This window comes from Madurella fahalii (genome assembly GCF_045866475.1).
Source record: "Madurella fahalii IFM 68171 DNA, scaffold_6, whole genome shotgun sequence".
NCBI lineage: Eukaryota > Fungi > Ascomycota > Sordariomycetes > Sordariales > Madurella > Madurella fahalii.
In genome coordinates this window covers 1,613,948-1,628,679 of record NW_027263976.1, presented here as the reverse complement: position 1 = coordinate 1,628,679, position 14,732 = coordinate 1,613,948, and the positions used below count along the sequence as shown (strand labels likewise).

Here is a 14,732-nt window from a genome sequence, read left to right as displayed (position 1 = left end):
CTCGGTGGACTTGCATCCTCCGATGCGATTTCGTCTCATCTCTCCTCTACTCGTTTGTTCCTGTTCCAGTCGCTAAAGCCCAGTGCGCGCACGCTGTGGCGAGTCTGCTTTTTGCAAATTGGAATTGTGATGATCCGTTGACCCTTGCGCGCAGCTCTCGTGGCCCTTTGGTTGCATGCTCCCTGCTCGCGAGAGGATCTCCGTTCGGTTTGCTTGGCCATCTCTGGGTCGTGATTGACGTGCGGCTTTGCGCCCTTGCGCGGCTTTAAGGTTTGCACGTTCGGTCTTCCCACTTGGCCTCCCTGCACCGCACCGCACGTTCTGCCGCGCCTCGCAACTGAGAGGCCGCTGTCAGCACAGGACCCTCAAACGCCCAAGGCCTCACGCGCTCACCGTCGCGGCAGCGACCGTCTTCGACCGCTAGCAGCTCAAGCGCACATATCTAATGATACCGGCGCAATAATGCCTTCCAGGATCGCACCTTGGGCTGGCAAGAACAACCGCTCTCAACACAACCTTGTTGGGTCGACAGCTGCCGAAGACATTGCTACGGTGCCCGTATCAGCCGCTGCAAATCCCCCAAGCGCAAGCGCCGGCGCTGCAAACCCCTCCTCAGCCTCGCCCAACCCGGCCTTCAGCTCCAGTGAATCCTTCCAGCCCGACACCAGCGGCGGCCGGAGTAATCACCCTCAACCCCCTCCACAGCAGCCACCACATCCGGTCAATATCTACGCCGGCCCTGCTGGTAATCCCAATCTCGCCAACATTCAGCAGCAGCTGCAGCACCCGAACAGTGTCGCCGGCGTATTTGATTCTCGCCAGAGAGACCCCGAGTTTGGTGACCAGGTGACGCGCTCGCAATCGCAGTCCCACCGCTACAACACGCAGGCCGCCCCCATCTCAACCCAACAACTCCCCCCTCAGCAGCAGCAGCAGCAGCAGCAGCAACAACAACAACAACAGCAACAACAGCAACAACAACAACAACAACAGCAACAACAGCAACAACAGCAGCAACAGCAGCAACAACAACAACAACATCATCATCATCAACAGCAACAACAGCAACCGCACCAGCAGCAAACGCAGCAAACGCCACTAGGTTCTGCCTCAGTCGAGGATCTCTCGGTCGCTGGCTCTCAGAGCATCTCGTCGCCCATTCTTGGCACCCCGCAGCAGCCCATCTTCAACCAGCAACAGCCATCTCAACAACTGCCGCCCCAGAAGACCAAGCAGTCCACTCGGAAGCTGATTAAAAACATTCTGCGGGGCCAAGACCATCCATCTCACGCGCAGCAGAATTCTTACAGCAGCGCTCAAAGCCCAGCCCGTAGAAACTCTAAGCGCCAGAGCCTTCCTCCGCCGGCCCCACCAAGCCTCCGCACCGGCCCCTCGCAGCTCTCGCAGGTCTCGCTCGACCAGCAACAGCTCGAGTGGCAGAACCACCCGGGCCCAACCCAGCCGTCCCCTTTGCAAGGTGTAGGAGGATTCCGCGAGTCGCACATAATTGACGGATCTGACCCAGAGTTGCGCCTGCAGAACCCCCACGACATTCAGCATCCCACTATCCGGCCGGTCCCTCCTTCGGACGGAGACACGCCGCCATACTCGGCCGAGGAGATTGGATACCGCCAACACCGAGGCCACGTCCAAGCACACAGCCAGGTCCTGCCCGGGCTCCAGCACCAGCAGTACGGCCAGGCCGTGTTTGAGCCCTCTCCCCATCAGCAGCTGCCACCCCAGCAGCAGCAGCAGCAGCAGCAGCCGCCGCCCCAACAATATCAATTTTCAATCCCACAGCAGGCGCAGTATCCAGGCGGCAACCCCCCTAACTTCTCGGGTCACCTCGCCAACCCGCAGCAGAAAAACCCCGAGACCGTGTCCCAGCTGTCGCATGAATCGCCCGTCACCGACTCGGACCAGCGTTCTGCCACTAATATCCAAACACAGACAACGCAGACCTCACCCGCCATAAGCTACCCACTCCAGACACAAGATCTTCCTGGGCGTTCGAACCCACCAGCCGCTGCACAACCTCAGACCCCGCAGCAGCAAAGCATGGCCCCACCATCCGGCGGGCAGCCCCCGGCGCGGAGATCGCAGGACGCGGAGAAGGGGATGCGCGACCAAGCCCAGCCGCAGCCTGGGCCGCCGCCCAACTACCGGCAGAGCCAGGCGTCAAACATGAATCCCCTGCCGCAACCGCCGAGCGCTGGGGGTCAGCACCCTAATTTCCGCCAGAGCAACGTGCCAGACAGGCAGCAGTTTGACGGCCAAGGGGAAATCCCAGGGCGCAACAGCCCCCAACCACCTCCCCCCGACCGCGCTGCAGAGGACCCTGATAAGGCATTCAAGGATCTTTGTACGGCCGACTCTAGCTCCCTTGTCTGATTTGCGGGGGACTCGACTAACTCGGTGCGGTTGTAGTGACTAAATACAAGAACGTCAAGCGGCTCTACTTCGACGGCAAGAAGGAGATTGAGCAATTGAGCAGTCAGGTAGAGCAGCTCCAAAACGCCATTGCCAATCAGCGCATGTCGCAGAGCCGGACCTCGCTCGACGATAACGAATACACGACGCGCTTCAACCGCCTCAACGGCGCCATTAACAACCTAGCCTTCAATATCCGAAAGGACTGGACTGCGCTACCGCAGTGGCTTGTGCCATTTGTGAGCGCCGACGCTCTTAAGACGGGCAAGCAGGAGATGACGGCGGTCGGCCGTGCCGTCATCACGCGCTGGATCGTAGACGAGATATTCAACCGCTGCTTCCACCCCGGCCTCGATCCCGAGCTTAGCAGGCAGTTGAAGATCATTGAGCATAACATTAGGCACTTTAGCTATACTATGAACAGCCAGGAAGAGTTTGACGCGCTGACGAGCAAGGTAGTGGGCTGGCGCATGGCGACGCTCGAGGGCCTCCAGGATGTCCTTCGGAGCGGGGAGAGTGTGAATCACAAGACCGACTTTACCAGGCGCGCGACGAGCAACCTTACGGCGTGGCTCTTCCAGCATCTGACGGACCCGCCGCCGGCGGGCGTCGACGGGAGCGCCAGCATGATTGTCGAGCTGGCGGTGGGCATTGCGAGTAACCTGCCACTAGAGAGCCGCGACGTGGCCATCATCTATCCCGTGCCGGAACAGCCGATCCAGCCGGACCTGATGGAGGTGGAGAAGACGGGCCTCCCCGCGTTGGACACGCGGGCCTCGGAGGCGAGCGAGGAGGGTGCCGGAGAGGACGGCGCTGGTGGGAAAGATGGGACCAAGGACGCCAAGGACCGACGCGGCGACAAGTCGAGAGCGGGTATGTTGAGCGTACTGGGCGGAGGCGGCAGCGCTCCTGGCAGCAGAAAGGGCAGCATAGCTGACGGCGGTTCACAAGTAGCTCCCCCACCGCCCAAGGACTCGGGCAAGGTTCGCTTTGCAGGATTCGTTGCCGTTGAGGTCAGGGGCCGGCAGGTTTTGGTGAAGGCGCCGGTGTGGACGTTGGGTTGATTGCGGGCCCCGGAGTTTGCTGAAGCATTTACGGTTCTTTTCGTATACTAATTGGTGCACCCGTGCGCGCGAGGATGACGATAAGAGTAAGCAGCGAAGCGGACAGAAGGGCTGAGGGGAGGGGAGGCATGATTTTGTGATGGGCTGAAGACCAAAATAGGAGACACTGTGTACTGATGGAGACGGGTCGAAATTGATAGGGAAGACAGGAGGGCGTATCTAACGTGGGGTGGCATGGTTTGAACGAGCCCCAGAATTTCCCTCGCTTTTGCTGATGATTTGGAAGACATCCCCTTCTGGGGAAGGGGAACCGGATTTGCTTTCTTGTGTCTATATATATACCCTGGTTCTGCTGTGATGATAATAACGGTAGCTGAAGGATGTGTGCCCTGCTGCAACGCAGTATTTTATGGTGGAGGGGGGTATCCTGTGGAATCTTCACCGCCTTCCTCTTCGAGATCAAGGCCCCTAGATGCCCCTCTATTCCGGAGTTTGATAAATCAACTTTAACTTAGGATAAAATGACTATACCCAACAACCATTTGTACAACAAGACCAAATAAATGTAATATGATAGAATCATAGAGAATAGGGTTGAAATGGGTTAGGGGAAAAGGAAGAAAAAGTCAGGATAACATAAGAAATTTCTTATAAATCATGGTTATTAGTGAAGCGGAGTCGGAGATCGTTATAGTTAGATGTAGTCAAACTAGTAAGAGACACGGTTGATTAACTCAACTTCGCTCCAATTTGGACTATGAGGTGCGCTTGGCCCCGCCATGCGACGCAGAACCCAAGCACCCGAACTACTTGACTCTTGTTTTCGCAACTACAATACATATCTAACCTACCTACCGAACATTCCCAACTCCTCAACCTCAAACCACAATTCTCCCCGGAATTCCCTAAAAATAAATAAATAAAAGGAATGGCGGACACGGAAACAACCCCAACTCATCTGGCTCCCTCCAGGTTGGGAACAAAAGAATAGTACGCCCCTCTCCCCCTTTCCTGTCTCCCCGGCGACTTTTACCCTCCCAACCCCAGTTAAATGTTTTACCCCGCCACCGACCGCCACTAACCCCCTCCCCTCCGCCATGGTTTTGTTGGTGCTGCAACAGCTGGGACAACCTCTACACAGCCGAGCTCTCCAACCACGCCGACAACCCGGCCGACGAAGGCACCGTGTGGTTCGACGACGCGGACGCCGAGAACAAGATTGTCGAGTTCCTCGACGAGCACGCGTCGGCGTCGTTCGCGCTGGACCGGGAAACCGCGAGCGTGCTGGACCTGGGCTGCGGGAACGGCAGCTTGCTGTTTGCGCTGCGCGAGGGAGGGGGCTGGAGGGGGAGGTTGCTCGGGGTCGACTACAGCGAGCGGAGCGTGCAGCTGGCCAGGCAGGTCGGGGCCGCACGGGGGATGGAGGAGGTCGAGTTCAAGGTGTGGGACGTGCTGGGCGGGGAGATGGGTGATGTTGCTGTGGGGACGTCATCGTCAGGGCCGGCGGCAACAACAACGGCGGAAGATAGGAGTCAGGACGCTGCGGAAACAACAACAAGAACAGCAGCAGCAGCAGCAGCAGCAGCAGCAGCAGCAGCAGCAGCAGCAGCAGCAGCAGCAGCAGCAGCAGAAGCGGAAGCAGCAGCGGGATGGGATCTCGTCCTCGACAAGGGAACCTTTGACGCGGTTAGCCTTAGCGGGGACCGCGACGCCCGGGGCAGGCGGATCTGCGAGGGGTATGCGGAACGCGTGCTACAGCTTCTGAGGACGGGGGGTATATTCCTCGTGACGAGCTGCAACTGGACCGAGATGGAATTGCGCGAGTGGTTTGAGGGCAATACCTCCAGAACGCAGGGGACGGGGCCAAGGCTGCGGATCGCCGGGAGGATAGAGTATCCCAGCTTTAGCTTTGGGGGTGTCAAGGGGCAAACGATCAGCACCCTGTGCTTTGAAAAGGTCGTTGCCTAGGGTGTCCTCAATCAAGGCAGCAGGAGAAAGCGAACGAGAGATATCCAAGGGCAAGCGAATGGGTAGATGAGACGTTAATTTATGGTATAAAACGATGTCTGTTCTGCTCTCCCCGTTTCAGTCCTTTTCTACTTGTCGCGTAGGCCAAGGCAAACCCTTTGCTTTCCGACAAACGCGATCCATCCACCCAGATCCGGGGCGCGACTCTATTCCGACATACATATTCATGTCCGAGATGCTGTGTCTCGGACTGTCTCCGGAATAACACTCTTCTCTGGGAGTCTTTTTGAGACCCAAATCACCGTCAATGGACTCGGTCTCGCCTGACGCGATATTGTAATACCCGACGGGGGGCGGAGAGACGAGGGAGAACGGTGAATGAGCATTGGTCCATCAAACAATTCCTTCTATGGTGAGGTATTCATGGGTTCTCCACTGCCTGCAATCGCACCCGTGGCCGCAGCCGCAGCCGTGGTAGCAAAATACCGCACATCCACATCATCGTCCTTCTGGAGCTTCTCTAGACTGGGCATAATCCGCTCGTCGATCAGCTGCTGCCCCTTAGGAGAGGCCGTGAACGGAGCCTTGGCCTGTTCCAGTGTGTAGATGGTGCCTTGGTCTGGCAGTCGGCGCAGCACCCCAATCAGAACCGAGTATGTCTTTGCAACATTGAACCGGATGTTGGGGATATCATCACTCGTTAGCTTCTCCAGCATGGGGAGAATCGACTTGGCGATGACGTCCATGGTTACGACGCCGGCAAGTGTCTATTATCCTGTCAGCTACTTCCGACCGCCAGTGTTGGGAAAGGTATCTCTTACCGAAATGGCGAAGCACGTCGTCATCCTGTATAGATAGTTCGGATGGCCACCCATAGCCATAACCTTGGGGATGATGGCTTCGCTCGCCCACTCGACACCAAAGACCTCGGTAAGCTTCTTGAGGTTGTGAGTCGCCGCCTCACGGATTGAGAAGACTGTGTCGCCGAGCCAGCCCATGCACAGCTGGCTGAGCTTCTCGTCGAAGAATTGGACACCTAGCTGGCTGGCAAGGAGCGGCATATGTCCGATGATTGCCAACCGCACCCGCCATTGCTTGTCCTCGGCGAGCTGCACAATGGCGGGGAGAAGGGATTGCGCCAGAAGGTCGATGCCAATAACTTGGTTTACCAGTTCCAGCTTCGAAATAATGTGAAGGCGCACCTCGGGGAATTCGTCCGTCAGCATCTGGAGGAACATGGGCAACAAGTGGTCAATTGTCCTGGTAGACGGTCAATACAACGGCGCCATCGCGCAGCATCTTGGAGCTAGGTGCATACTCTTGCTTGCCCAGGATCGGAGCCAGGCCGCTGATTTGTGTTCCGAGAGCAGCGCGGACGTGTTGGGAGCTGTCCGACACCAGGTTCTCGACGGTAACCATGATGTCGTTCAGAAGGGTATTGCGATCAACCAGAGCGCAAAAGCCGGGGATCTGGCCGGCAATAGCCGTCCGCACCTCGGCCTCGCCGTCCTTGAGCAGTTTTACGAAGGCTGGAACCAGATCCCTGGCAACAACCTCCTCATCCACCGCCTTGGCAATCTACACAGCCAGTTAATCTGGGGCTCGACACGAGCAGTGGGGTACACCGACCTTCTCGAACCGGTCGGCAATCATGTACCGGACCCGCCAGCTCTTGTCCTCTATCAAGCTCCGCAGCGAGGTCAGGAGGACCCCGTGGCTCGACTGCTGCTCCTTGGGAACGACTTCTGCGATGGAAATGAGGACCTCGACAGTGAGCAGGCGGACGCTATCTTGGTCGTCCTGGACGAGGTGTTGGAACATGGGTATCATCTCTTCGACCACAATCGCGGCGGGCATCTCCTTCACAAACTTGGCAAGGTTGGTGGCGGCCTGGCGGCGCACCATGGGCGTGTCGTCGTGGACGAGCTGGCCGAACTGCTGCCGGAGCTGTTCTTGGACGGGCGGCGAGACCTTGGAGTAGGGCGCCGTGTACAGGCCGCACCCCGACACCTTGGACGTGAACCAGTCGGCCTTGGAGAGGCGGATTGTGAGGGGGATGAAGTACTCTTCGACTTGTTGAGACGAGAGCTCGCCGCAGATCTTGTTCAGCGACTCGACAGCCTGTCCCGAGAATGTATCAGCCGACGCGCCTTGCGCCTACGAGGGGTGGGCAACCTCGCGCGATATACCTTGTCCCGAACGACGGGCTCCTCTATAGCCGCGAGGTTCTCGAGCGGGGAGAGCAAGACATGACCCCACTGGGGACCGCCGACGTAGTCGATGAAGGAGCCGAGTTCCTCGCTAAGGGCAACGAGCACCTCATCCTCGTCCTCGACGGACTCTGTGACGGGGGCAGTCAGATTAGCGACGTGCAAACCGAGTGATATCGTGTGGGCGGGGCGGGGCGGGGCGGGCCTGACCATCAAGGAAGGGGATCAGCTCCTCGCGGGTGCGCTCGGCGCCCAAGGCGAGGGCAATAGTCGAAAGCCGGTGGATGGCATTGAGACGGAGCAGGACGTCGTCGTGCTGTCCAGCAGGTTAGTATGGGGGGGGCCCCCTCGAGAAGTCGCGGGTGGGAGGGGTGTGGGCTTGTCACCGCCCATACCTTCAATTCGTCGATTAGTACGGCGATGGGGTAGAGCTCGTCGTTAGCGTTAGTCGCGTCAGCCATGGTGGGCGGCTGTGGGAACGAGGACGCAGTTGTCGTAGGAGACCGACGGCTTCCAAGTTTTGTTGTTGGTGCGAGTCTGCAGAAAATCGGCGGCTGATTTTTTGGGCAGGCGCTGGGCAGGCAGGCGGCTGGGATCGCGTGCGGGCGGGACGTGATGCAACGGGAAAAAGGTGGGAGGTGCCGACCGGAGCGACCTGCTGTGGACGAATAACGCTGTGAGCAGCCCCGAGACGCAGGTCTTTTGCTTTTCTCGGCGCTTTGGCGTCACGGGAGGCCGCGAATGATCCCTTCAACGCAGATTCGTAGCAAGCGCGCCGGCGACTGTGGCACACGCAGCAAAATGGGGGCAGGAATCGAGACGTCCAGCGTGGAATCTGGAAGGATTTGCTGAGCGCGGATACGGATTGCGGGTTGGGAATGCAAGGTGCGCGAGGTCGAGGTAAGCTCCCGTTACCTAGCCAGTACCGGTGTTCAGCTCAGTGCCCAGCGCTGGGTTAGGCCAGGTACATGGCCTAACAAAATCCAGGCGTGGTACAGTAGGTGGGTGGTCGGTGCGCCGTGCACGAGCCCACAGCGGGCTCCACTTGGGCCAGCCCGCCTGCTGGGCGGGGGAGGGGTAAGTTATCAGCTGGGATAGAACGCTCCGAGGGTTACTCAGGTTGCATCCAGATGTTCCATAATGTATGTGCTGTATGTGCCTGTCCCATCTCACCGAGACATCTGTCCGTTAGCAGTCTGCACCTTGGATCGACCGTGGCTGCCCGTTTCAACGCGGATAGGGTTGGGCAGAGGCTGAAACTAGGCATCCTCTCTATTGAGGTTCAGTTTTGTGTGATTACTCTTTCGAGAAAGCCAGTCCATGTCTGCCGCTACGTTCATTTCCCGTCGAGGATATCTACACAAACGCCATGCTGGCCAAACATGCAGCCTGCTTAGTTCATGCTCTTCATCTCCTGTCCCACCGCGCCCTCATCTGAGAACCCATTGTCCAAGTCCCCAGTACGACTATCGAGATCTACGACATGGGCACCAGCGCGGTTTCTACCGGTGCTGGGGCTGCCAACACCACCAAATACTCCTTTGCCAATGGCCAACCCAGACAACTTGTCTTGCAATGTCCCGAGCGGCCCCGGCATCCCGCCCGTGCTCGTACTGCGGTTAAACGACGGTGAAGTCCTCGGCTCGGGGGTAAGAGCCGCATGGGCACTCTCGATGCCCGTGAGCACTGATTTGCTCGACGTCAAGCCGGGAGGTTGGGGGCTGCGAGATGGGCTGCTCGAAGTCAACGACGCAGCCTCGGACTGGCTGCCAGTGCTATCTCCCCCGGCAACTGTCGGCTCGGAGAGCCCTGACGAGGCTTGGTAGGCTGCAACACGCTCTGCTGTCGCGAGCGAGGCGTTGATACCGCCGTTCATCTCGTCGTCGGTGCGGTTGAAGACCTGGTGCCACCACCGTACCTCACCAAGACGTGGGAAGACGAGGCGCTCCCGGCCCTTCATATGGTCGTCAATGGTGGGTTCGTACTGGTCATTTGTGAACTCCTGGCGGCGGCTCAAAAAGTAAGCCCAGACGCTGCGCGTGCGCTCACGCAGTTTTGCCTCGTGGCGCTGCCGCTCATTGTTGAACAAAAAGGTGCCGTACTGGCACGAGTACACGTGATAGAGCAGTCGGCGGAGAAATCGCTCGTTGAACTCGAAGCGCGTCGGGTGCTGTCGTAGAAGTTGGTATGTCGCATCGAGGAACTGGTGGAAGACTGGTGAGACGTCCTTGGGCCTTGTTGCCTGGTCTTCGGCGACGGGGGCAGTTGCTTGTTTGGCCTCGTCGGCAACTGATGCCTCGTCGGCGTCCGCCAAAGTGTCCTTCTCGGTGCCCACGTTCTTATTCCAGAACCGCTTTGCACTCGCCAGCGCGTTCTCGAGGGCGTCTCCTCGACCGTCATTGTCACCAGGCCGGACCGTCGAGCCGGCCAGGGCGTCGCTATCCACCGTAAACCAACTCTCATGGCTCATGTGGCCTGACCGCAGTTGGAACATGTGCCCAAAAGAGAGCCAGTCCTTCTCGACGAGTACAATAAATCCATCAATGGTACGATAATACGGGTCCAACATGAGCTGAGCCAACGCGCTGAGCTGGCTGGTGCGGTCCCAGCCATCTGAGCAGTGTATGAGGACATGAGAGTGCTGGATGCCGACTTGCCGCGCGATGATGGCCGAGCCGTCAAGGATACCGCTTATGTGCTTCAGCCACTTGCTCTTGGCCAGAAGCTCTCGGTTCGGCGGGAAAGGGGAAACATCGGCATCCTTGATGGCGCTGACGACCTTGTCCAATGAGTCCCTCATGACGTGGATATTATCTATATTGAGAAAAATCTTCTTGGCGAATCTGTAATAGTCCATGTTCTCCGAGCCCATCCCTATTGCCTGCATGGCATAAGAGTTGATGGCGGGCCGGGCGTCGACGATCAGGTTGTGTTGCTGGGCGCCGTATATTAGTCTCTTCCCCGTCTTCTCGTCATACAGCGCATTGGGGCTGGCAATGAGTTCGTCCTCCATCCGCTCCGTCTCTGACAAGGACGGGTCGGCATCCGCGCCGTCGACGCTCAGGTCTAGCTGGCTCGAAGACGGGCTCTGATCCGGATTCGTAGATGAAGGGGCGTCCAGGGAGTCTGTCGAGGCAGAGAAGCAGGCGCTGACGAGACGTTCATCCTGGATGCTGCGCTTCATCCTAAGCCCTACGAACGGCTGCGAACTCCGCGTGATTGTGCAATTGTTGACAGGGTGAAGATAGGTAAGGGTGGGTATCCGGGCGCGCGAGCGAAAGTTGCCGGCATACTTCAGCGTGTTATCCGAGATCTTGGACGGCACAACCAGAAGCGCCGGATACGTCGGGGAGAAGGAATAGTCCTTGTTGAGGGTGGAAATTCTCCAACCCAAGTCTGTGGCTTTCTCGCTGATACCCTGGCGCCGGAACTCGGCCCTGGCGTCGTACAAATCCCAGCCATTGATCTTGAACTCCGGGGAGCCAGGCGGCGGGGAATAGTTGAAGGCTAGGAGCTTGTCCGGGGATCCCAATCTACATGTCCTGCTGCGTATAAACTCGAAAGCGTCCCGAGCCTCCTTGTCGTCGGTGAAGTTGAAGCTAACATACGTGAAGTCCCTAAAGCGAATTCGTATTGACGAGGGGACACCGCTCGAGGGAGGCGTCGGCCGCAGAGTGCACTGGCAAATGACGTGGAAGGCAAACCAGACCTGCTTGACTTGCTTCTTCAACTGCGGGTCGGCGGCCGTCTTGGATTCTGGGGGGAAACGGAAGACGAGATGATAGTCACTCAGCGCGACATCGCCGAGCTCGGGCTTCCCACCTCGCAAGGCATGCACGTTATGGTACACCTGGTGCCTAGTTTAGTAGGGGCAAAGAGGATCGTGGCGAGCGTTATGCTGTTGGAAACCTACATGCTTGTGCTGCGGGGCCGACATGGTGAAAGTACCTATCGCGATAGCGGCCCAAGCAGCGAGCAAATCAGTCGACGAACGTCTTTAACAGCGAGACTTGACGACGTGCGGGGCAGTCTCAGGGTTCATTTGGGGACAGAGGGCGCAGACAGCGTTGCGGCCCGGCATCGTCAGCACATGATGAGGCAGCCTGTTGCTTGCTGGACGTTCTTTCACCGTGTACCGCGCAGGACGCTGGGGAAACGGAAGCAATCACAAGACCTTTCTGCAAGACTTGCGGCTTGCCCTTGCCCCGTGGCAGCGAGTGGGCAGGCACATTGGCGCTTGACGTCGATACTGCCCCACCTAGAAGCACGGCCCAAGCTGACAGAACGATGGGGGTACGCAGCCGCACAGGCACTTTGAGAGGTGCTGGAGACACCCCCCAGAGCGCGGCCAAAGTGCCAGACGGAGCGCACACCCCCCCCCCCCCAAAAAACCTACTAGACTCTTCTGATTGGCGGCGCCAAACCCTACTCCACATCGCACCCAGAAAGGCAAAAGACAGCCCACCAACCCAAAAAGCAGTTGTGTGCAGGTCGAATTTCCCCCCATCTGAAAAAAGTCGGGCGAACACCGCGAAAGGCATTCTCTTAACCTCTGCAACAATTGAAGCCCTGAGGAGACTCATAGCCAAACCGCAACCATGGCTGTTCCCGGCACTCAGATGTAAGTCGAACAAAAACCGCTTTCCGACGTGGTGGGCGCCGGCCAGTATTTATTCTGCGACGTTGAGGGAGCATCCGGACGGTGCTGGTGGATGCGGAAACCGGAGGGTGACGCCGTGGTCATCGTAGAGATCGATGCTGACATTCTGTTCACACTTGCAGCTCTAAGCGTAGAAAGTTCGTCGCCGACGGCGTCTTCTATGCCGAACTGAACGAGTTCTTCCAGCGCGAGCTGGCCGAGGAGGGCTACTCTGGCGTCGAAGTCCGCGTTACCCCGACCGTCACCGACATCATCATCCGCGCCACCCACACCCAGGAGGTCCTCGGCGAGCAGGGCCGCCGTATTCGCGAGCTCACCAGCCTCATCCAGAAGCGCTTCAAGTTCCCCGAGAACTCGGTCTCCCTCTATGCCGCCAAGGTCCAGAACCGCGGTCTCTCGGCCGTCGCCCAGTGCGAGTCGCTCCGCTACAAGCTCCTCAACGGTCTTGCGGTCCGCCGTGCCTGCTATGGTGTCCTCCGGTTCATCATGGAGAGCGGTGCCAAGGGTTGCGAGGTCGTTGTTTCCGGCAAGCTGCGCGCCGCCCGCGCCAAGAGCATGAAGTTCACCGACGGTTTTATGATCCACTCTGGCCAGCCGGCCAAGGACTTCATCGACAGCGCCACGCGGCACGTCCTGCTTCGCCAGGGTGTCCTCGGTATCAAGGTCAAGATCATGCGCGGTAGCGACCCGGAGGGCAAGGCCGGCCCCCAGAAGTCGCTCCCCGACGCCGTCACCATCATCGACCCCAAGGAAGAGACCCCTGTTGTCCAGCCCATGAGCCAGGACTACGGCGCTAAGGCCGCTGCTGCTCAGGCTGCCGCTGAGGCGGCGCGTCAGGAGGAGCAGGCCGGAGAGGAGGAGCCCGCCCCCGCTGAGCAATAGGGTACGCTTGACGGTGGTGTTGTGGCTGTCTCCTCCCCGGAGCCTGAGGGCGCTTCCCAGTTCGACTGGTAATGCCCGAAGACGGAGGCTCTGACGGGGAGGTATTTCTTGGAGCGCGCCACACGCTCTACAGTATGGTTGCGGATGGATGGGTCACTCGGCGTCAACTTTGAGCATATTGCATTGAGTCTGCGAAACGGGAAAAGGGACGGAACGTTGCTTTGGAAGGTGGATTTGTAACTATCCAGGCAAAACCCATGGACAGGGCACTGAACGTCAGACGATCCTAAACTCGCTGGTGGGGTAATAGACCTCTGAGCAAAGTAATTGGCCGCGTGCTGGTGGTGATTTTACCTTGTGGCTCGCAGAGAAAGGATACTTGGGCATAACCATACCCGAAAGCCGCCATTCCGTTTGCTGAAGCCATCTTGCTTCGAGAGGCAATCTAGTAGGAATAACATTCCATCCAGATTACTAGGCAATGTCCAACTTGCTACCTGACGAGCAAGCCAATATGCAACCGCTTTCTTACTCTATTCGCCAAACGGTCAACCAACCGTTGAGGTCCCTAGATGTGGGCTCAACTGCCAATATCGTACAGACAGACCAAGGCCAAAACGGCCCTTAACTGTGGTTATGATTTTCCCCCTTCCAGCAGAGAAAAAAAAAAAAAAAAAAAAAAAAAAAAATTCAGCATGGGATGGATAGAATGGTAAGTTTCAAACAGTAGAAAATTCAACTGTCAAACCCTTCAATTGGTCCCCCCCTCCTCTTCCCAAGATGGTTTCAAAAACGCCCCCTCCCCTAATGCTGGAAGTCCGCTGCCAGCCAGTGCGCGCACAACGTTTAGACAAAATGTCATGACTGAAATGAATTTTGACCGCTGAGAAAAATGAACCAGGAAATAAATAAATAAATAAATAAATCAGCCCTCCCTCCCCGCTCGCCGGCTCTGTCCGGCTTTCGCATCTCCGCACCCTTATCCCACCACGCCGGTGTCCTTTTTGGTTTCATAACATCCCATCCCGTCCGGTCCATCCACCCATCCACCCATCCACCCGCCCACCGTCCAAGAACTCCCAAGAACTCCCATGGTTTAAACCGACAGAAACAAGGAATAGAAAAGAGACAAAGAAAAGAGGAAATGGATAGGTAGTTATACATGGTTGCCAGAAGTAAGCTTCTCTCCACCTGTCTTTCTGTCATCGATGCCCGTCCGATTGGCATGTTCTTCATGTCGGATTTAGTTGTTGCCTGTTCCGAGCCTATGCCTGCTGGGTCGGTTGGCCGGCTGGTTGGTCATTGCTGGATTATGAACCTGGCCCTGGTCACCCAAAGCTGACGCGTCCTTGGCTTGTTTTCATTTGAATCCAATCCGTAGACAACAGGCGAACAATGCCTGGTGCGCACAAATCTCGCCATCCCTCCGTCCCATGTGCTTGAACCCATTAGATGCCATGCGAAGAATGCCGGGATATACAGAAGTGTTTGGCGTCCTCGAGACCGGGGGTTCCCCTG

At 57.7% G+C, this 14,732-nt stretch overlaps 5 protein-coding genes across 5 annotated transcripts; 3 read left to right on the top strand and 2 right to left on the bottom strand.

Annotated features, from left to right (window-relative positions):
- Nucleotides 1-462: 462 nt before the first annotated feature.
- MFIFM68171_10513 (uncharacterized protein) lies at nt 463-3,494 on the top strand (the record flags this gene model as incomplete). Its single annotated transcript, XM_071065932.1, has 2 exons — nt 463-2,362; nt 2,428-3,494. 2 exons carry the CDS (start codon nt 463-465, stop codon nt 3,492-3,494), a joined length of 2,967 nt encoding a protein of 988 aa, XP_070922033.1.
- A 928-nt stretch (nt 3,495-4,422) lies between these two features.
- On the top strand, nt 4,423-5,462 carry EFM4_2 (Protein-lysine N-methyltransferase efm4; the record flags this gene model as incomplete). Its single annotated transcript, XM_071065931.1, has 2 exons — nt 4,423-4,484; nt 4,616-5,462. The coding sequence occupies 2 exons, from the start codon at nt 4,423-4,425 to the stop codon at nt 5,460-5,462; spliced, it is 909 nt and encodes a 302-aa protein (XP_070922032.1).
- Nucleotides 5,463-5,869: 407 nt separating this feature from the next.
- Nucleotides 5,870-8,133, bottom strand: TPD3 (protein phosphatase 2A structural subunit; the record flags this gene model as incomplete). Its single annotated transcript, XM_071065930.1, has 7 exons — nt 5,870-6,229; nt 6,284-6,722; nt 6,781-7,040; nt 7,092-7,583; nt 7,652-7,803; nt 7,883-7,988; nt 8,068-8,133. The coding sequence occupies 7 exons, from the start codon at nt 8,131-8,133 to the stop codon at nt 5,870-5,872; spliced, it is 1,875 nt and encodes a 624-aa protein (XP_070922031.1).
- Nucleotides 8,134-9,065: 932 nt separating this feature from the next.
- Nucleotides 9,066-11,609, bottom strand: YMR1 (phosphatidylinositol-3-phosphatase ymr1; the record flags this gene model as incomplete). The annotated part of the gene is made up of 2 exons (XM_071065929.1): nt 9,066-11,522; nt 11,586-11,609. The coding sequence occupies 2 exons, from the start codon at nt 11,607-11,609 to the stop codon at nt 9,066-9,068; spliced, it is 2,481 nt and encodes an 826-aa protein (XP_070922030.1).
- Nucleotides 11,610-12,270: 661 nt separating this feature from the next.
- Nucleotides 12,271-13,214, top strand: RPS3 (40S ribosomal protein uS3; the record flags this gene model as incomplete). The annotated part of the gene is made up of 2 exons (XM_071065928.1): nt 12,271-12,293; nt 12,455-13,214. 2 exons carry the CDS (start codon nt 12,271-12,273, stop codon nt 13,212-13,214), a joined length of 783 nt encoding a protein of 260 aa, XP_070922029.1.
- Between the last annotated feature and the right edge of the window lie 1,518 nt (nt 13,215-14,732).